General features: G+C 38.8%; 1 protein-coding gene across 4 annotated transcripts in view; it reads right to left on the minus strand.

Moving 5' to 3' along the window:
• abr (ABR activator of RhoGEF and GTPase) overlaps positions 1–22,612 on the minus strand; it is a 343,069-nt gene that overhangs the window by 199,294 nt on the left and 121,163 nt on the right. For 3 of the 4 annotated variants that reach the window (XM_048161871.1, XM_048161872.1, XM_048161873.1), the window contains exon 3: positions 13,238–13,336. In XM_048161871.1, coding sequence (XP_048017828.1) covers positions 13,238–13,336 — 99 coding nt within the window. Of the gene's footprint in view, positions 1–13,237; positions 13,337–17,364; positions 17,733–22,612 lie in introns of those variants that run through there. The other variant, XM_048161874.1, reaches the window with a different exon arrangement.

The raw sequence follows: 22,612 nt of genomic DNA on the forward strand, positions 1-22,612 counted from the left end.
ACACTCCTGAATGAGAAGCACAGAGTCTGCTATTTCTGTTTACTCACTGTATCCGATAGCTTGAGGATAACAAAAAAACAAAAACAAAACAAAAACATTACAAATGTTACTCTATAATTGTGTATACCAATGTCATATATAACTTTAGAGATTGTCCCAAAATTTGTGAAAATCAAACGTCCAACGTCAAACCAACTTTATGTCATTACAAATGTTATGTTGTTGGATGTACCCACGAACATATGAGTCTCCATAGAGTCTTGGCATCTGAGCCACTGAGGACACCATGGTTGAATTTAATTTTTGAAGTAAATATGCTGGAGAATTTCGGTAAAATGTTATATATTTGCGCAAATCATTTTACACATGACTGCTTTACCAATGAGGGTCAGTACAACGCTGGATTTGTGAAAAAGTTGTTTCTGAAGGATGGGTCCAATGCCAATGCTTCATGCTCTAACTTCATATCCAGAACAAGTAAGTATGGCACTTCATATTTTGTGAATGTTTGCAAATTTCCTTTCTGAATGAGCTTTCTAGAATGCTGTATGACTAATGTGGCTAAAGTTACCATAGTCTCTGACTGTATTCACAGAGAATAACTTGAGCTATGTCATTAGTTTTATCCCAAAAATGCTCACCGCCTGCGTAATACATAAACACACTTATTTATTATGCATTGTATAGTGCCCTAACCTATGCAACAATTTATAGATTAACATGACAGTACATGCTAGTCGATGAGTTGAATCAACATAACTCCACAACAACTACATATAATGTATTCACTAACCATTCAGAAATGTCCAGGTGCATTCTAAAAGTTCAAACATATAAGGCAGCACTCTAAAACTGGTTATTTCTGACATTTTGGCTGGTTGAGATTCACCTGTTTTGTTGATGTGAGTATGCAAAGCTCGTGTAAAGGATTCCGCCCACTTCTGGAAGGGGTGCGGGGAGCCGCAGCACATTTGCATTTAAAGGGACACACATAAAAAAGGCGCATTTTATTGCTCACCCCCAAATAGGGACAAATTTGACAAGCTATAATAAGTGATCTGGGGGGAAATTTTGAGCTGAAACTTCAGACACATTCTGGGGACACCATAGATTTATATTACATCTTGTGAAAAGGGGCATAATGTGTCCTCTTTTATATTTTCTTTTTGTTATCCAAAAAAGTTATTTAACCTGTTAGGATGACAACACTTTTTGGTAACTTGATGCTGTGATAATTCAATATACCGTGAATCAATCTTCAGCAATTATTGTTATATGAAATTTGATACTGGGTACACTACCAGTTAAAGGTTTGGACACACTTTGGACACACATTGGACAAACTTGACTAAATTTATGTTCTCATGTTCTTAAAAACCTTCTGATATAAAAACTTAAGGCCTGTTTACAAGGCTTGGGTCGGATTCAAACTTGAGAAAAAAGACAAGAATATTTTGTATTCCCAAACACTTTTCTTAAGACTCTTCTTAACTTTATTTTCTTAAGATTGATCTTAAGATAAAATTTAAGTATTTATTCATATTCCCGAAGAGAATGTTCTTAAAAATCTTTGTAAATAACTTTTTAAAGTTAGGATAACTACCAACCTGTCTTAAATAACTAAATTTAAGATGTTAAATGAATTTATAGGGTTGTTTCAAATATTAAAGCTGCAGTCCGTAACTTTTTTCGATTAAAAATGATCCAAAATCAATTTTTGAGCAAGTACATATCCAGCCAGGGTTCAAAACAATGTGTGAAGTACATCAATTATGGAATGACTTCAATTAATCTATAAAGCATCTCTGGAGAAAACAGTGATAGCATCATCCAGCTCAGTTCAGTTCTCATCCAATACAGTGCATTCAAGTGAATAATATTGCCGAATTTTAAATGTCCCCAACTAAGCAAGCCAAAATGTGACAATGAAGAACCCAAACTCCTTCCTTGGGAGAAACCAGGCTCAGTCGGGCCTAAAATCTCCTTATCTTAGCTCGATTCACAACAGCAAGCTTGTAATAATGTTTTATAATAAGAGCGACCTGGTGGATTTCCACGGGAAATTCGAGCATGCAGCAGTTCGTCTTTGTGTCATTACGTCACGTCTGTAAACAGAAAGAAGGAGTCCAGGCTAGTCAGCTTTATCAGGATGCTGCTTGTAGTGGATAATTTATAGCTTGTTCTCACAGCAGCTGAAATAATTAAACGTATCATTTTGATGGTGGATTGTAATCCAGAAAGATCCAAATGACAATCATCAGTGACAACTGGAGATTCACCCGTAGTCAAAAGCAAAAGACTTCGGACTGTGGAGTGGCTACAGAAATTTAACAGATACAGGTAACGCCAATACACACTAAATACACATAGTCACGCAATGCTGATGTTGTTAACATTAACAATTTGAGAACAAAGTATAACAGTAATAATAATTTGCATGGTAGATTTAATCACCAATGGCAGCGCGATTTATTGTAGGCCTTTTTTCCTCAGTTGGTCAGAACAAAAGTGGCAGAAATGTTATTTACTTTTTCAGATGACATTTTCCAGTGAAAATTCTTATTTTGGTCATACTTCCCAGACGTAGAATCTGTGATTCTGAAGTACAGTATCCACACCGGTGTAGTGATTGACAGCAAACATTAGATTCATCCGCTGAGGAGTCGTGCCGATGCACAATGCAGGTAACGATAATAATTCCGCATATGTGACCCGTCACGGAAACCACGGACACAAGTCGGCAGCACAATTATTGAGCAAAATGAGAAAGAAGCGTTTTTTTTTTTTTTTTTTTTTTTCAAAATTGGTGATTTTCGTTTTTTTGCAGAATCTGTTAGTTGAGATCACGAAGAAGCCTCTCCGTGTTTGAGATAGCAGTATTGGTATATTTAAAGCAGTATATTTAGCATACATTTTGAGGTTGAAATCGGCTTGTTTTTTTCAGAGATTCTAGCACGCAGTAGGGGCGTGTCATTGTCTGTGTGTATTTCCATACTGGAATCGGATACGCCGGCTTTTGTTTCTTTTGTTATTGCCCCGCCCTCCAAGGGAAGCGTGGCTACTTATTTATGCAGCGCTCTGGCCGGCTCTAGCTGATATCAAAATTCAATGAAGATGGACGCCGCAAAGAATATCGCAGACGAGCTGAACCGTGGCCGTTACACCGAAAATGTTTTGAAGTACTTCTTCGAAAAGCCGGATGATTATGAACAAGCGCTCACTGATTCTGAAGACGATCTGAGCGACGATGAAAGCGGCATAATAAGACTGAATAATATCTCTAATCTGCAACTGAGCGAAGATGAAGACGAGGAAGAATGTATCGGACTGACGTCAGACGAGTTGGACCGTAAGATATCAGAGGCTATATCGATAGTAACATTTGATGGGGATAAAGACAGAGAAATGGGGAAAATCCATAACTTTGACTGTAAATGCTACACGAGGAGAAAAGAGAACTCTCTGCATGGGAGACAGTCATGTAGCCAGAAGCTTTCTCCAGACATTATGTACAACATACGGCTGGATTCTTTAGCTGCGGAAAAAGAGTGGCAGGACATGCGAATTATTGGACATTTAGAGGAAAACAGACGCACAGTGCAAACTTCGGAGATGGTTACATCCACAAAGAAGACCCCGACAAAGAGAAAGTGTGCCCGAACGACTTATTTCATTGGAGGCAACGAGATCTGCAAGAATACTTTTCTGTTTCTTATGGGGTGAGTTTCCATAAACATCAAAGTTTGTCGTTTTGTGTTCATTCTAAGAACACATACACGTTTTCTCATGTGTCTATTGTTATTTACTAGCTTTTAATTGTAACCGTTAGCATTGTATCACTTGCCAAAAACCCCCATTACTATAATGGGCTTTTAGATGGTAATGTTAGCATCTGTTATTAATTTGAATAATGCCTATCTGTATGAAAAAATCAGGCCATTCTGTGCTGACGAGGCAAGAGACATCACATGCCCAGCGCCAAGGGTCACAACACAGAAGAGACCGCGAATAATATAATATAATAATATAATATTTAAGTATTTAAACTGATATACAGTATTATATCAGTTTAAATGCTTCCATTTGTTTTAATATATTATATAGTGAAAACAAACTGAAGCATTTAAACTGATAGCTAAATGTGATAACTCGTTTCTAGTTATCTAAACATCCCTGAAACCCACAGCACCACCACACACAATAATCTATTTAAACTGAGGTATATCACAGATGTATTTTGAGTTTGCAAGCTACACCTGTGGTGGGTGTGGATTGTAAATGTCTCAGAGATATTATTAGCATTCTGTGCCCATCATCCTGCGGCCCCTTTAAATTCTCGTGCTCCCCGCCCCGGAGCTCGTGCTTGCCTTAAACAGCATAAACAAAGTTCACACAGCTAATATAACCCTCAAAATGGATCTTTACAAAGTGTTCGTCATGCAGCATGTCTAATCGCATAAGTATGGTATTTATTTGGATGTTTACATTTGATTCTGAATGAGTTTGATAGTATGCTCCATGGCTAAAGCTAACATTACACACTGTTGGAGAGATTTATAAAGAATTAAGATGTGTTTATGAATTATACAGACTGCAAGTGTTTAAAAATGAAAATAACGACAGTCTTGTCAACGTGAATACAGTAAGAAACGATGGTAACTTTAAAGGTGCCCTAGAACTTTTTTTTAAAAGATGTAATATAAGTCTAAGGTGTCCCCTGAATGTGTCTGTGAAGTTTCAGCTCAAAATACCCCATAGATTTTTTAAATTAATTTTTTTAACTGCCTATTTTGGGGCATAATTAGAAACGAGCCGATTTCAGGTTGCGGCCCCTTTAAATTGCGCGCTCTCCGCCCCCTCCCGAGCTCTCGACTCTATCACAGCATAAACAAAGTTTACACAGCTAATATAACCCTCAAAATGGATCTTTACAAAGTGTTTGTCATGCATACTGAATGCATGCGTCGGATTATGTGAGTATTGTATTTATTTGGGTGTTTACATTTGATATTGAATGAGTTTGAGGCTATGCTCTGTGGCTAACTGGCTAACACTACACTGTTGGAGAGATTTATAAAGAATTAAGATGTGTTTATGAATTATACAGACTGCAAGTGTTTAAAAATGAAAATAACGACAGTCTTGTCAACGTGAATACAGTAAGAAACGATGGTAACTTTAAAGGTGCCCTAGAACTTTTTTTTAAAAGATGTAATATAAGTCTAAGGTGTCCCCTGAATGTGTCTGTGAAGTTTCAGCTCAAAATACCCCATAGATTTTTTAAATTAATTTTTTTAACTGCCTATTTTGGGGCATAATTAGAAACGAGCCGATTTCAGGTTGCGGCCCCTTTAAATTGCGCGCTCTCCGCCCCCTCCCGAGCTCTCGACTCTATCACAGCATAAACAAAGTTTACACAGCTAATATAACCCTCAAAATGGATCTTTACAAAGTGTTCGTCATGCATACTGAATGCATGCGTCGGATTATGTGAGTATTGTATTTATTTGGGTGTTTACATTTGATATTGAATGAGTTTGAGGCTATGCTCTGTGGCTAACTGGCTAACACTACACTGTTGGAGAGATTTATAAAGAATGATGTTGTGTTTATGCATTATACAGACTGCAAGTGTTTAATAATGAAAATAATGACGGCTCTTGTCTCCGTGAATACAGTAAGAAACGATGGTAACTTTACCCATATTTAACAGTACATTAGCAACATGCTAACGAAACATTTAGAAAGACAGTTTACAAATATCACTAAAAATATCATGTTATCATGGATCATGTCAGTTATTATTGCTCCATCTGCCATTTTTCGCTGTTTTCCTTGCTTGCTTACCTAGTCTGATTATTCAGCAGTGCTCATCCAGACGTTCTGCCCTTGTGTAATACTAACTGCCCTTGTGTAATGCCTCAATCATGGGCTGGCATATGCAAATATTGGGGGCGTACACCCCGACTGTTACGTAACAGTCGGCGTTATGTTGAGATTCGCCTGTTTTCCGGAGGTCTTTTAAACAAATGAGATTTATATAAGGAGGAGGAAACAATGGAGTTTGAAACTCACTATATGTCATTTCCATGTACTGAACTCTTGTTATTTAACTATGCCAATATAAATTCAATTTTTAATTCTAGGGCACCTTTAAGCACATTTAACAGTACATTAGCAACATGCTAACGAAACATTTGAAAGACAATTTACAAATATCACTAAAAATATCATGATATCATGGATTATGTCAGTTATTATTGCTCCATCTGCCATTTTTCGCTATTGTCCTTGCTTGCTTACCTAATCTCATGATTCAGCTGTGCACATCCAGACGTCCTGCCCTTGTCTAATGCCTTGAACATGGACTGGCATATGCAAATATTGGGGGCGTACATGTTGATGATCCCGACTGTTACGTAACAGTCGGTGTTATGTTGAGATTCGCCTGTTCTTCGGAGGTCTTTTAAACAAATGAGATTTATATAAGAAGGAGGAAACAATGCTGTTTGAGACTCACTGTATGTCATTTCCATGTACTGAACTCTTGTTATTCAACTATGCCAAGGTAAATTCAATTTTTAATTCTAGGGCACCTTTAAGACAAAAATTAGGATGACTTTACTTAATCAGCAAAACACAAATTAAGATATTCTAATGAAACCTGGGAGATTTTTGCCAGTCCATTGAAAGTGCATTACACCATAACTTTAAAACTTCAAAAAGTTCATAAAAACATCATAAAAGTAATCCATACGGCTCTTCACACTGCCCTTAACCTTAGGTTACCATTGTTCTAAACACTGCTTTTAACCCCAGGTAAAGGAACACACTTATTTCAAAAAAGCGGTTGGCACCGCTTTTTACCCGGGGTTTTGAAACCCTGCTTTGGACCAGGGTTAGGTCCTCTTTTGCAGTGCCAAACGTGTGCAGTGTGAAACAATGCGGTGTTAGAATGTTATGACTAGATGCTTGGCAGCCAATAACCAATAACCCAAAAAAATGTTGAATGGTGAAAGAAAATGCGACAATTGGAATGTGTTTATATGTGAATAAAAGCCTACATTTTGTGTCACACATACATTTAATAGCTCAATACTGTTTACATAGCATCATAGGATGCACCTCATGAAGTTAGTTGAGAGAACTAACACTTTAAAAGTTCAAATATAAGATGCCTTTAAAATTTTAACATTATGTTCTTATGTGTTATTTCATCATACAGTATAGACTACACAATTATACTAAATTATACTAAACTGCATATGCACAATCTTATAAGTAGCACCAGAGATCTGACATCAGCATGACAAGAATCATGTCTCCCTCTGACATTTCAAGGAATGATTGGAGAAGATGAATACATACACAGTGTGTGTCCAGCATAATTAGCACACTAAAAATACTCACAATTCAAGTGTTTGTGTGTGTGTGTGTGTGTGTGTGTGTGTGTGTGTGTGTGTGTGTGTGTGTGTGTGTGTGTGTGTGTGTGTTGTTACTAGTTTGCTCTCCTTAATGGCTTTAGAGAGGAAACCATTGTTTATCATTGGGGTTTAATTTTTGCTCTGCATCCTCTCTTATCAAATTCAATGAACGATCTAGAAACCCACTGTTGATTCAACCATTAGATTGTGATTACAAATAATGGCAAAAAACAGATCAAAAACAGCAGATAAGAAAAAAAGACAGGAAATGACACATTCAAACAGTAGAGGAACAAAGAACTGCTAGACTTCAGATTTCAGATTTCTATAAATAGGAAATGCTGCTTCCTGATTGGCTTAGTGTACACATGCTTTTTTTCCTGCACTCTAAGCAGCCATATTGTGGAAAATTCCAGTCCTGGATGCTGATTGGTCAATGGGCGTGTTTTATTTACAATAAAATTCACAGCTATGATTCCTTGACCGAACAGATCTGTGTCACTGTGCCCCTTAGTAACTCTCTTAGCAACCACCATTAGCAACATAAACAATGAATATACTGTCAAAACTGTTCCACATATTATAAATTTCAACAAAAGCAACTGTTTATTTATTTAATGAAGTAAGGACGACCTCTGCTGGCATATGTTTGTGTCATTCATCTTTAATTGTGAGGCCACAAGCTTCGCCCTCAATGTGAGAGATACCTTGATGTATGTACGTGTGGAAGCCCACAGTTTCCGAAGTGCAGAGGGAATATTATTTGAATGTTTTTTGTTTCAGGTAGAAGCTTACTGTAGTCTGTTATACTGTTTATACTGCGCAAACTACACTTCTTAGGATGCGCTGTACTGCCAACAGGTCTGGTTTCAACTAAAAGGCGCAAAACAAACATTTTCTCATTGCAGAGAGATAAGCATATGTATGTGTTGAGGAAATATCATATACAGGTGCTGGTCATATAATTAGAATATCATCAAAAAGTTTATTTATTTCACTAATTCCATTCAAAAAGTGAAACTTGTATATTATATTCATTCATTACACACAGACTGATATATTTCAAATGTTTATTTCTTTTAATTTTGATGATTATAACTGACAACTAAGTAAAAATCCCAAATTCAGTATCTCAGAAAATTAGAATATTGTGAAAAGGTTCAATATTGAAGACACCTGGCACCACACTCTAATCAGCTAATTAACTCAAAACACTGCAAAGGCCTTTAACCCTCTGGAGTCTGAGGCTGATTTGGGGCCTGGAGAAGTTTTGACATGCCCTGACATTTGTGCTTTTTCAGTTGTTCATAAACATATTAATGGAAAAAGTGTCATTACACTGTATTCAGCACAAACTAGGCTACCATAATATGTGAGGAACATGTATGTACATGTTTGCATTTTTGAAGGAATAATGTTTATGCGTGGTTATTGAAAAAACAAAAAACTTAAGTCACTGAAATAAGGCCAAAAAAATAATATTAAATCTGTGTTCACAAGACTTCTGGGTATTGGGGATTGTAGACTAGAGTTTTTGCTTCAAAATTATGTAAAAATTATCCTTCCTACTCCTTCATATAAAACAATAGAGAGATTTAAATTTTCTAAAACACCTTCGGTCAAGAAACACAGTATGCGTGGAGGCGTGAATCATCGTGAATAATGGGTGATTCTCACCTGAGAAAACAAAAGAATTGCATAAAGAGCTCTAATGACCTGCATAAATAATGAGCTCTTTCAGACAGGTAGGCTGTGAAAAAACCCTCTGTGATCATGTCTAAAAGCTCATAATGGTGTAAATCAAACATACAGAAAAAACAGCAATACTGTGAAATATTATTACAATTTAAAATAATGTTATTCTATTATATTCTTTAAAATATAATGTATTTCTGTGATGCAAAGTGTCTGAAGTATGTTACCTCTATGGCATTTCATATAGGCTTTTAGCTTAAAAGCATGCACATTTGGAGAGATATTGATGGATTCTCATATGTTTATGTCAATTTTCTATACAGAGGAGTAATTATTCAATATTTATTGTCATTACTATGAGCGCTGGATACTGTGTTTTCAATTCATACTTGCAGCCAGAGGGCGCTCTGTGCACCTTTAGTCCACAAATGCCTGCTAAAGAAGAATAGGCAATCCAGGAACTAACCGAACTAACAGAGGCCAGAGATCGCTAACTATGGCTATTCAAAACACTTTTCAAGACAATAAATACACGATTGAGACGATGTATGCATGTATTGACTCAGAATTTGCGTCTGAATAGCGCTGGCTCCGTGGGCGTGGCCGCATTAGCGGATAATGAGCTGAATCACAGACTTCTGACATGGCTCTCTTTTCATACAGATTACATAAACAGAGAATATTTGTTTTCGATTTGACTTACACGATTTAAAATCTGACATTTCAACATTTTTTTAGACAGAAGTCTCATTTTTTTGTGATTAGTATTCACTAAGTTACAGTTCATTTTCTGAGAACTATCCGATTGGACTTCGTTCAGAGGGAGACGAGAGATCACGCATCATGTTAGTTTTCTTTATTTTACAAAAAGCACAACATTTTGTTTTTACTCTGAGTGTACACAAATAAAAGAAGATATTCCACAGATTAAAACGGTGTATAACTCTTAATTGTATGTGCAACATTGACGGAGTATTTTGAGTCTCTTTCACACTGGTAAGAAGGTAAGAAAAAAAAACGCGGTGGTATCGCCGGCGATACCTCAGAACTCAGAGTGTTAAATGGTGTCTCAGTCTAGTTCTGTAGGCTACACAATCATGGGGAAGACTGCTGACTTAACAGTTGTTCAAAAGACGACCATTGACACCTTGCACAAGGAGGGCAAGACACAAAAGGTCATTGCAAAAGAGGCTGGCTGTTCACAGAGCTCTGTGTCCAAGCACATTAATAGAGAGGCGAAGGGAAGGAAAAGATGTGGTAGAAAAAAAGTATACAAGCAATAGGGATAACCGCACCCTGGAGAGGATTGTGAAACAAAACCCATTCAAAAATGTGGGGGAGATTCACAAAGAGTGGACTGCAACTGGAGTCAGTGCTTCAAGAACCACTACGCACAGACGTATGCAAAACATGGGTTTCAGCTGTCGCATTCCTTTTGTCAAGCCACTCTTGAACAACAGACAGCGTCAGAAGCGTCTCGCCTGGGCTAAAGACAAAAAGGACTGGACTGCTGCTGAGTGGTCCAAAGTTATGTTCTCTGATGAAAGTAAATTTTGCATTTCCTTTGGAAATCAGGGTCCCAGAGTATGGAGGAAGAGAGGAGAGGCACACAATCCACGTTGCTTGAGGTCCAGTGTAAAGTTTCCACAGTCAGTGATGGTTTGGGGTGCCATGTCATCTGCTGGTGTTGGTCCACTGTGTTTTCTGAGGTCCAAGGTCAACGCAGCCGTATACCAGGAAGTTTTAGAGCACTTCATACTTCCTGCTGCTGACCAACTTTATGGAGATGCAGATTTCATTTTCCAACAGGACTTGGCACCTGCACACAGTGGCAAAGCTACCAGTACCTGGTTTAAGGACCATGGTATCCCTGTTCTTAATTGGCCAGCAAACTCGCCTGACCTTAACCCCATAGAAAATCTATGGGGTACTGTAAAGAGGAAGATGCGATATGCCAGACCCAACAATGCAGAAGAGCTGAAGGCCACTATCAGAGAAACCTGGGCTCTCATAACACCTGAGCAGTGCCACAGACTGATCGACTCAATGCCATGCCGCATTGCTGCAGTAATTCAGACAAAAGGAGCCCCAACTAAGTACTGAGTGCTGTACATGCTCATACTTTTCATGTTCATACTTTTCAGTTGGCCAAGATTTCTAAAAATCCTTTCTTTGTATTGGTCTTAAGGAATATTCTAATTTTCTGAGATACTGAATTTGGGATTTTCCTTAGTTGTCAGTTATAATCATCAAAATTAAAAGAAATAAACATTTGAAATATATCAGTCTGTGTGTAATGAATGAATATAATATACAAGTTTCACTTTTTGAATGGAATTAGTGAAATAAATCAACTTTTTGATGATATTCTAATTATATGACCAGCACCTGTATTATGTTAAAGGGGTCGTGCATTGTTTTATAATGTTTCCTGGGGTGCACTTAGAATTTAGAAATAAAAGGCATTTTTTTAACCCTGATTTTAGCCCTCTGATTTGAATACTCTGTTTGAAGGGGCCTGTCTGCTGTGAGACTTCAGTATAAACACCCACTGCTGTGATTAGCTAACATCTTTGCATATGAAATAGCTAAGTATTACATTGGAACAGTGGAACTTTCTTGTAAACGTTTAGCACGTTTTTACTATTACAGCTCTCAAGGTTAACTAATCATGAAAAGTATTGATTATAGCATTACATTTAGATCTATGGCATTATATTTAGATTGTGGCATGAAAGGATGCAGTGATGAGCAATGTAGCCGATCACAAACATAGTTGAGCACATGAATGCATTGCAACTTGATTTCTGCACACTAACAAATGCTTTCATCATAACTAGTGCAAACACAGTGCAAACACAATGTAAATAAGATATTTGTTTATTATAACGGGAGTTTTTCCAGAACTCAATCACTGATAAACTTGTTTGATTGACAGCTTCTGCAGCGACTATAAAGACGGCATTCTTTGATCACTTTCTTTCTATAATTTAAATCACATCTTAAATAATACATTATTTTCATCCTACTAAGAGAAACCATGTGAAGTGGACCATTTAGTCACTGGTTTGATTTACTGACACATAGACAAAGAACATCTGTACATGAATCATTACATATCAGAAATCACTGGTTGCAATTCAGGCTTGGTTACTTACATGTTGTCGCATTACTGTTGAGTAGGGCTGCAACAACTAATCAATAAAATTGATAATAATCGATAATGGAAATCATTGACAACAAATGTCATTATTGATTAGTTGCATCTGCCCAAAGTGCACGGAAAACTTTCAGCCATTCACGTCAAATTACAGCATTGAATAACGCATTTCTATAGACAAAATACATCTAAAAATAGTGGAGGAAACAGCATGAGCTGTTGCGGGAAAGGTACGTGATCCAAGCTGCCCAAAACATGAGAATTATTTATTTTAAGCTTCAAGCTAATGCATTAGCATAATGTTTAACATGGCTTGCCCTGTCAGGCGCTTTGACAGATGCATGTGATGTTTATTGTGTGATGTTTCCTCAGCGCAAAACTTTCATTTTAAGGTTATATCCTTAACTGTCAGTTTTAGAAATTAACGTGAGTATTTCCATTTAGCATGAAGGCTTGTCCTGACAGTCTGCATTAAACTTCAGACTTTACTGAAGTTTACACATGCATGCAATATTCAGCGCAAAAATATTTCCCCAATTTGATTTCTCAGTTCATTGTCCACTAAGAACAGTTCCTAGTGTACCGTCAGATGAGGCATTACACCTAGGAGCATTCTCTTGCCGTTTACTGTCATTGTTAGGGACTATTTTTCTGGCAGGATAGAATTTAATGATTTTACTTCAAAAAAGTAACATATTAATACATATATTTTTGCTCTTAACATTTGTATTGTGTGGTAAAAAATGTATAAAAGCAATAAGGTACACGAGGCGTGCTGCATTGTGAATACAGTCATGGCTAAATGGGCTGCCCTTCAGCCATAACTGTATTCACAATACAGCACACCTCGAGTATGTTATTGCTTAATTAAAACACTCCACACACCAAGGACTGTAAAGTTCCCACATCAAGTTTACCATGAAGTGTGACTGATGATATTTGTGGCAGTAGTACTCACCAGCAGCAATGCCTCCAGCTGGTTAATATAGATCTCTTCACTTGCCAGGAAACCAGACAGAACCAGTTTCTTCATTTCCAGACCCTTTTCCATGTCTCCCTGAGACACAAAAACACATACAATACAAATAAATCAGGTGAATCTAAAAACATATAAAACACACTAGGGTTTATCAAGCTTCAAAATGGATGCAAAATAATAGTGGTCCAAATGACTCATGCTGTTTATACCTGACATTCACTGCATCGCATAGAAAAACAGAAAGGATTAAAAATTAGTGGTGCTTCATATGAACCTTTTTGCTAATGTAAGATTTTCAGTGAACAACAACTTAAATTGCTGCCTATTATCACACAATGCTACTATATATCTTTAGAAAAAAAGGACATTTTGTCATTTTGGAAATTGGCAGTGTGGCCAGGATATTCTTCAAAAATTGACCTTTTATGTGTTCCACAATAAAATCTTAAAGGTCTGAAACGAAATGAAGGTAAGAACATTATTACAGAATTTTCATTTTTGGAAAAACTAATTAAATCTTGCACATTTTACGTTTCAAGGTCAAAGTGGCCCTACGAAGCATGTTCATTTTACTTCAAACAGATAAACTTGTTACGTTGGTTCATGCACATATCATGGTAGTTCGAATCAAATGAAATGTCCAGTGAGTGGTGCTAAAAGGTTAATGCTCTATTGTGTTTGAACATAAAACACACCACCCTACACTAAACACAACCGATTGTGTTAAGAAATTAAATGTGAGACAAAAACACATTTGCTGAAGCAACCATGCAATTTTATCTTGTTTTTACAGTACATGACCTCAAGTTCTTTTGGTGAACCATGTTTTACAGGACTCATACCTGAGAGCTCTGCATCGCTAGTTCAATGCTGTACCAGGTGAGCTGCCAAACAAGATTGCTTACGGCGGAAAAGTTTTCAAATCATAGACTATGGTAAAAGTGTTTTGATGTGATAGGTATTGAAAATGAATTAATTGATAATCTGTGACTGTAAACAATTTGTGTGAAAAGGAATAAAAGTTGTTTATGTTTTACTGTCTCTAGTGTTTATTTCAGCTGGAAACTGCAGGGAATTGTATGCATAGGTACATTTTTGTAGCAATATTCAGTTAAGAAATATGCTTCAACTGATGAACACCTCCTGTAGTTAATTAAACCATGTGTTCAGCTTTTCCTACTAGTAGTCTGATCTTTATTTCTCTCTCTGGTGTGAAATTTCTCAGGCAGAGACACACCCTGAGAATTCACCCATCCAGGTACAGAGTTCAAACTGTTTCTGTGTTTGTGTGTTCAAACAAAGTCACAGACATGCTATCTAAACCTAGCCATTTGAATAAATACCTGTGAATATGAGTGAAAGAGGAAAATTCAAGGAGCCTTCAAGTGTAATCCATCTTTCAAATGTCTGCTTTAATGTTTCAGCTCCAAATAAGTATTTAAACCAAATCCCCCTTTGAACTTTCCATTTACAACAGCTCTTGCTTTATTACATGACTTCATAAAAACTATTTTGGAACAATTATTGTATGTGTAAATTTCACCCACCATGTCTGTACACCAAAACCACCACAAATAAATGAGGATAAATCAAAACATGACTGAGTCTTCTTGAAACCCATGAAATTTGATTACATAAAGGAATAAACAGTAGTTATATCTGAAAAGACAGGAAGTACCACCCTTATGACTAACTACATATAAAGAGTGGCCAAATAGCCCCGCCATTGCCCTTATAATTCACTCACAAACATTCCTTTGTTCAGAGCACTATTTATTCTGTGATACTTTGGAAGGGGAAAAATGAATAAGGTTCAGACTAAAGTGAGACCAGGGCTCATTGTGACAGTTATGAATATCCTGTGTGAAGATGCTAATGGTAAGAATAATAAAGGAATTACTTTTGAGACATATTGTGAAAACCCTGAAGAACCCCTTAAAGACGCTTAAAGGGATAGTTCACCCCAAAATGAATATTCTGTTATCATTCTGAATCACTTTCAAAAGTGCATGAAAATTTTGGTGACCAAAAAGAAAAAAAAAAGAGAAGGGGGAGAAAGAGAAGGGGGAGAAAAGAAAAAAAGAAGAAGAAGAAAGTCATACCACATGAGGATGAGTAAATGATAACAGCATTTTGGGGTCATGACTTTTGGCCCTTCAATGTCAACCAACTCTTCTTTTTTGAAATGCCTTTGAACCTAATGCAATAATATTCATTTTAAGTAAGAGCTATTTGAATTAGTTTATGTTGAGGTGCAGAGTGGATTTTACTTAATAAATAGCAGAGACTTTTAGTACAGTGTCCAGTGATAGTGATAAGATATTGTTAAGGAATGACGACACAGGAAGAAAATTATTTATAAACACAGTTAGTTGTCATTTGTAAAAGACAGAGAATGGGCAAATAGGACAGAAGAGGAAGTTACAGAGACTGAGAAGTTTCTAGACTGTATAAACAGAAAATGTACAGCCAGACTAAGAAACGCATCTGTCTACCTGGATTATTAAGAATATATATATATATATATATATATATATATATATATATATATATTCTTAATAATCCAGGTAGACAGATGCGTATATATATATATATATATATATATATATATATATATAAGCTCACGTAGCTGATGCAGGTTTGCGTTTGCTAGATATCCTGAAACTAGAAGCATAATTTGAAGTTAGACAACTGGCCTCTGAATTTAGGGATCTTATTAGATCTTTAGTGATCTTTTATTAGATTAGATTCATTATTATCCACATTTTGGAAACGAAAGTCCATTTAAAGACATTGTTACAAAATTTCTATTTTAAATGAATGATGTTTATTAGAAAAATAAAATAAAATAAATGTTTCCAAATGTTGTTGAGCACCAAATCAGCATATTAGAATTAGATTTCTGAAGGATCATGTGAAACTGAAGACTGGAATAATGGCTGCTGAAAATTCAGCTCTGCCATCACAGAAATAAATTACATTTTAAATATATTAAAATAGAAAACAGTTATTTCAAACTGTAATTTACTATATTACTGTTTTACTGTATTTTTGATCAAATAAATGCAGCCTTGGTGAGCATAAAACTCTTCAATCAAAAAAATAAAATAAAACCTTACAGACAAACTTTTAAACATTCATAAAAGAGAGACAAAGAGAGAGTAATACAGGTATAGATGCATGGATATACCAAAATATCAGAGAGATTGGGGGGGGGGTGTGCTGCTTAACAGCTAAAAATGTTTTTTTTATTTTTCAGTTCATTATATTGTCCATCTTTTGTGTATATGGACAACAGTAACTCAGACACACATGATTCAGGTCAGTCCTTATGATGAGCTAAAAGTCTCTAACTAAACTACATCTGTTTAGAAGCATGGCATTACACAACATTTCTGACCATGCACCCAATGTATTGAGAGAGAAATGTTATAAAGTGACAGTTCACCCAACTAATGAAATGGTTATAATGTAATATATAGTGTCCAAAAACTTTCAACTTCCAAGAAAGAAAAAGCCATTCAGGTTTGGAATGACATGATGGTGAGTAAATAATGACAGAATTTTTATTTTAGGGTAACTGTGCCTTACGAGAATGGTGTGTTTATGGTGTGTGCTCTGAATGCGAGTATACGACTATAGAGCATATATGATTGTGCTAACAAATGTGACAAAGTGAAGTTACCGCTGGTGGAGTCTAATGAAGCATGGATGCTCTTATAAAGACACTAAACATCCAAATCAAACATACAGTACAGCGAATGCAATGCCAAAGAGTCAAAAATCACAGCAACAGTTGGTAAATAAACATCTGTATTTGTGCAAAAATGGCCTAGTTTCTGCCTTTATCTAAGTGATTTCTGTCTCTATGAGTGTGTTAGAAAAGGATAAAGATCATTAAGACCATCTTTGCTACATGTGACTGGTAAAAAGCAAAAGAGAAATTAAAAAAACAAACACTAACGCCACGTCGCAAAAAAAGGTTTAATACTTTCCACCTCACTATTTTTAGCCATTGAGACAGAGCAAAACCTCTGTCAGCAAGCCAGTAGAGGAAGAAAGAAGTGCTGTCTGTCTCTTCACCTCTCAGCCTGTCTCTCTCTCACCTTAAACGTCCTGAGTTCCACTGGAGTGAATGGACAGTCCAAGTCCATCTCATTGTCAAACAAATCTTCATCCTCCAGAACTTTGTTCAGAAGACCCAGCACCTCATCCTCATCCTCCTCCATGCTGGCAGCTGATCACTCTCTCTGCTCTCCCTTCGTTTCACTTGCTGCTTTCCTTCCTTTCAAGTTTTCACAAGCCGCCCATGACACATCAGTGCCTCCACTGGAATTCTACCTTTTCTGTCCACGGAGGGTTTTTTTTCTCTCTCTCTCTGGAACAGTAACGTGTCCTCCCTCTCACACAAACACAGAAACAGCTACTTGCTTCCTCTCTTTCGTAAACACACACACATATAATGGCCCGCCTCTGCACTCACACACAAACAGAGGCTTGAGCTGATCACGTCCCTCCCCCTGACTGCAGTTCTGTCTTCCTGGTGTGTGTCAATTCCGGGTGCATTGGGTTAAGAGACTGTCCACCATTTTGGCCTTAACGGGTCTCTTTCTTATTTTCTAATCCTCTTTGTTGTTCCCACATTATATTAAATGTTTTTAACTACTATGTACAAACATTTAAATAAATCATTTAACACAATGCATTTATTGTGGAGATACATGTATTTAAAAAATACCTGTATGTGATTACAGCTGTAATTTATCTCTGAATGTACATCTATAAGTACACTGTTGACCAGGGCTGTACACAGACAGGTGCTCAAGGGAAAATAAGGGCATCCCCTTAGTAAAGTTACATATTGTTGATCATCTTTTAATTTACACTGTTTAACACTGTACACTATGAAATCAGTAACAACAAAATCAAGATCACCATTTATCAAAATCCATTAATTTCATTACAATTGCCTAAATAATGTTATGAGATTAATGTTCTAAATATAACATTTTAAATATAGTAATATGAAATGTTGGGAAAAAAGAAATGATATTAAAACCATTAGTAGGTGGCAGCAAGTCATAATAAATTAATCAAAGAATCATTCATTCAACTGATTCACTCAAACAGGCTAATTCATTCATAAAAGAAGCAAGTGTTCTCTCACATTACAAATGGGTCATTGGATAATTCACTCATCTGATTCGTTCAAAAACAGTGAATCATTCAAGAATGAAACTGTTGCTGGGAAATGCAACTTTTCTGCTTTGTTTGGAAATATTTTCATTGGCCAAATTGAGCAAAAACAGTCAAAATTGACAACGTTGTCGCTAAAAATTGTCAAGTCATATAATCAACTTATTGTTTATTGAACTTTTAAGAAATTAATATCACATTTTGCAATCATGCTGATATTTGAGAAAATAGCACTCTTGCTCGATATTGCTTAACTATATTATGTTACAAACACAAAATACAAGAACTCATTCAAGGGCAGTTCATATCTTCTTGGGGGCATTTTTATTAATTTTGGTGGCATTTCCGACCTTGCAAAATGCTATTTTATGTCAATGCCAGACTGGCTTTTGCTTTTTGTTAAGCTTAAAGGATTAGTTAACTTTGAAATGAAAATTAGCCCAACCTTTACTCACCCTCAAGCCATAGGTGTATATGACTTTCTTGTTTCTGACGAAGACAATCGGAGAAATATTAATAAATATCCTAATGCATCCGAGCTTTGTAATGGCAGTGATAAGAGTTCAATGAGTATGAGCTGAACAAAGTGCATCCATCCACATCCATTCATCATAAATGTGTACTCCACACAGCTCCGGTGTGTTAATAATGTCACGGTTCATGAATCCGCTGTCTCATTCTGGTGTCTGTGTGTTCTGTAGTGTGTCACCTGATTGTTTGTGTGGGCGTCGCCGCTGATTATCTGATCAGCGGCAGCTGGTTGCAATTACACCTGCCTATATAACGCCTTGTCTTTCGTCTCTTGTTTGTCAGATCGTTGTTTGGAGTCCTGGTGTTGTTGTCTCGTGTTTGCTTGTGTTGTTTGTTCCTTGGACTGGATTTCTCGTCGTTGTTTCCTGTTCCCTGTTTCCTCGTTTGGATTGTTCTCTGGATTTCACCCACGGATTACACAGCACTGTTTCACGGACGCACTTCACCAGTCACCATTCATCTGGACTCTCATCGCCCATCGAGGTCCCTGCGTCACCACTCTCCTGCTGTGTTCGTTGTGTTATCTGTGACTGACCATCTGTGTGTGAAGCTCTTAATAAAAGAGATTAACTTGCTATTGCATCCGTCATTATTTACGTGACAGAACGATCTGACCAACTATGGATGCAGCAAGCTCAGCAGCTTTGACGGAGTTCATCAACCACAGCATTTCTCGCATGGACCAACAGCAGGAGAGTATCTCTTCCACCGGACGCGCTGTTCAAGCGCTGGTGACGCAGGTGTCTGAGCTCTCCCAGCAACTTCAACAGCTTCGAGCTCCCACTGCGCCACCCCACCGCCGATTCCCCCAACGCCGCTGGAGCGGTGGGATCAGCCAGAACCACGCCTTCCTGTTCCTCAGACTTATGCCGGTGAGCCGAACTTTTGTAGAGCGTTCTTGAACAAGTGTTCCTTGCATTTCTCGTTGCAGCCACGCACCTTCGAGAGGGAGGAATCCAAGGTGGCTTTTGTGATCACGCTCCTGACAGGGAAGGCAGCATTGTGGGGAACGGCGGTGTGGGAGAACCAGGATCCATGCTGCGCCTCGTTCCAGGCACTCGCCGCCGAGATGAGGAGAGTGTTCGACCGTGCGGTGGCTGGCAAGGACGCTGCCCGACAACTCACCGAACTCAAGCAGGGTAACCGCACGGTCGCAGAATATTCCATCGAGTTTCGCACTCTCGCGGCGGAGTGCCGCTGGAACGAGGAGGCGCAGTGGGATGTGTTCCTGCATGGGTTGGCCGACCGTGTCCATCGAGAAATCTATGTCTTGGATCTTCCTCAGACACTCAACGCACTCATCGATCTCGCGCTGCGAGTGGATGCTCGACTTCAGAGGCTGGAACGTCTAGAATCTGCTAACGCTAAGCCTCATGGAGCGGAGGGCCGGTTGGCCAATACAGCGGACACGGTCGGCTCCTCTTTAGATCCCGAACCCATGCAGGTAGGGAGAGCTCGGCTTTCCCGGGAGGAGAGAGAAAGGCGGAGATCCCAAGGCTTATGCCTCTACTGCGGAGCATCAGGTCACTTCCTCAGGTCTTGCCCAGTAAAAGATCAAGCCCGGTAGTAAATCTGAGGCTACTATCGGGTGGGATCTCCGCCGAGAAGTCCTCACCATCCACCCTCCTCCCGGTAAGACTGAGATGGGCGACTCACAACATCACCTGTCAGGCACTCATCGACTCCGGGGCTGAGGGGAACTTCATGGACACCAACTTTGCACAACTTAACAGTTTACCCATCATCCCACTCACCCGCCTGATCACTGTCGACGCACTCAATGGACAACGACTTCCCAGCATCTCTCACTCTACGGACTACGTTACTCTCATCTCCTCTGGCAATCACAATGAAGACATTCAGTTTCTCCTCATGGACTCACCTCAGGCACCTGTCGTTCTCGGACACCCCTGGCTCACCAAACACAACCCTCGGATTGACTGGCAGCAGCACACCATCACCGAGTGGAGCACTCTTTGTCACAGGTCTTGTCTGTTGTCTGCTTGTCCCACTGTGTCTGTTTCTGTGTTACAGGAGGAGGCGGTGGATTTGTCTAACGTGCCCGCAGAGTATCAAGACCTGAGGGAAGTGTTCAGTAAGTCCCGGGCTGCTTCTCTCCCTCCACATCGTCCCTATGACTGTGCCATAGATTTAGTACCCGGTAAGTCTCCGCCTAAAGGCAAACTATACTCTCTGTCTGCTCCCGAGAGGGAGGCCATGGAGAAATATATTTCTGATTCTCTTGCAGCGAAATTCATCCGCCCTTCCTCTTCTCCAGCGGGGGCGGGGTTCTTTTTTGTGGGGAAGAAGGATGGGTCTCTGCGACCTTGCATTGATTACCGAGGGCTGAACAACATCACGGTAAAGAATACTTATCCTTTGCCGTTGATGTCTTCAGCCTTTGAGAGGTTGCAGGGAGCATCCGTTTTCACTAAATTGGACTTAAGGAACGCTTATCATTTGGTTCGCATCAGGAAGGGGGATGAATGGAAGACCGCGTTTAACACCCCTAGAGGACACTTTGAATACTTGGTCATGCCCTTCGGGCTGTCCAACAGTCCAGCGGTCTTCCAGGCACTCGTCAATGACGTGTTGAGAGACATGGTCGATCAGTTCATTTATGTCTACCTGGATGACATATTGATATTTTCCTCGTCTCTCCAGGAACATGTTCAACACGTCAGACGAGTGCTTCAGCGTCTGTTAGAGAATGGGCTTTTTGTCAAGGCGGAGAAATGCGAGTTTCATGCACAGTCTGTTTCTTTTCTAGGGTACATCGTCTCGTCTGAGGGAGTTCGCATGGATCCTGACAAGGTTAAGGCTGTGGTGGATTGGCCAAGTCCAGATTCCCGTAAGGCCCTACAGAGGTTTCTGGGATTGGCAAATTTTTACCGGCGTTTTATTCGCAATTTCAGCCAACTAGCCGTGCCTCTGACCGCCTTGACCTCCCCAGAACGACCTTCAGGTGGTCGGATGCAGCGGAAGCTGCATTTGCCAAACTGAAGAGTCGCTTCGTTTCGGCTCCCATTCTCATTGCCCCTGATCCTTTGCGTCAGTTCGTGGTGGAGGTCGACGCGTCAGAGGTGGGGGTAGGTGCAGTACTATCCCAGCGTTCTCCCACGGACGATAAGATGCATCCTTGCGCGTATTTTTCCCATCGTTTATCTCCAGCCGAACGCAACTATGACATTGGTAATAGAGAGTTGTTGGCAGTCAAATTAGCGTTGGAAGAGTGGCGTCATTGGTTGGAGGGTTCGGGGGTACCCTTTATCGTATGGACAGATCATAAGAACCTTGAGTATATTCGATCGGCTAAAAGACTTAACTCCAGGCAGGCTCGGTGGGCACTTTTTTTCGGACGTTTTGATTTTTCTCTATCGTACCGCCCGGGCTCCAAAAACATCAAGCCCGATTCTTTATCTCGCATTTTGACAACGACTTCCCAGCATCTCTCACTCTACGGACTACGTTACTCTCATCTCCTCTGGCAATCACAATGAAGACATTCAGTTTCTCCTCATGGACTCACCTCAGGCACCTGTCGTTCTCGGACACCCCTGGCTCACCAAACACAACCCTCGGATTGACTGGCAGCAGCACACCATCACCGAGTGGAGCACTCTTTGT

This window comes from Megalobrama amblycephala, linkage group LG16, assembly GCF_018812025.1.
Source record: "Megalobrama amblycephala isolate DHTTF-2021 linkage group LG16, ASM1881202v1, whole genome shotgun sequence".
Taxonomy (NCBI): Eukaryota; Metazoa; Chordata; class Actinopteri; order Cypriniformes; family Xenocyprididae; genus Megalobrama; species Megalobrama amblycephala.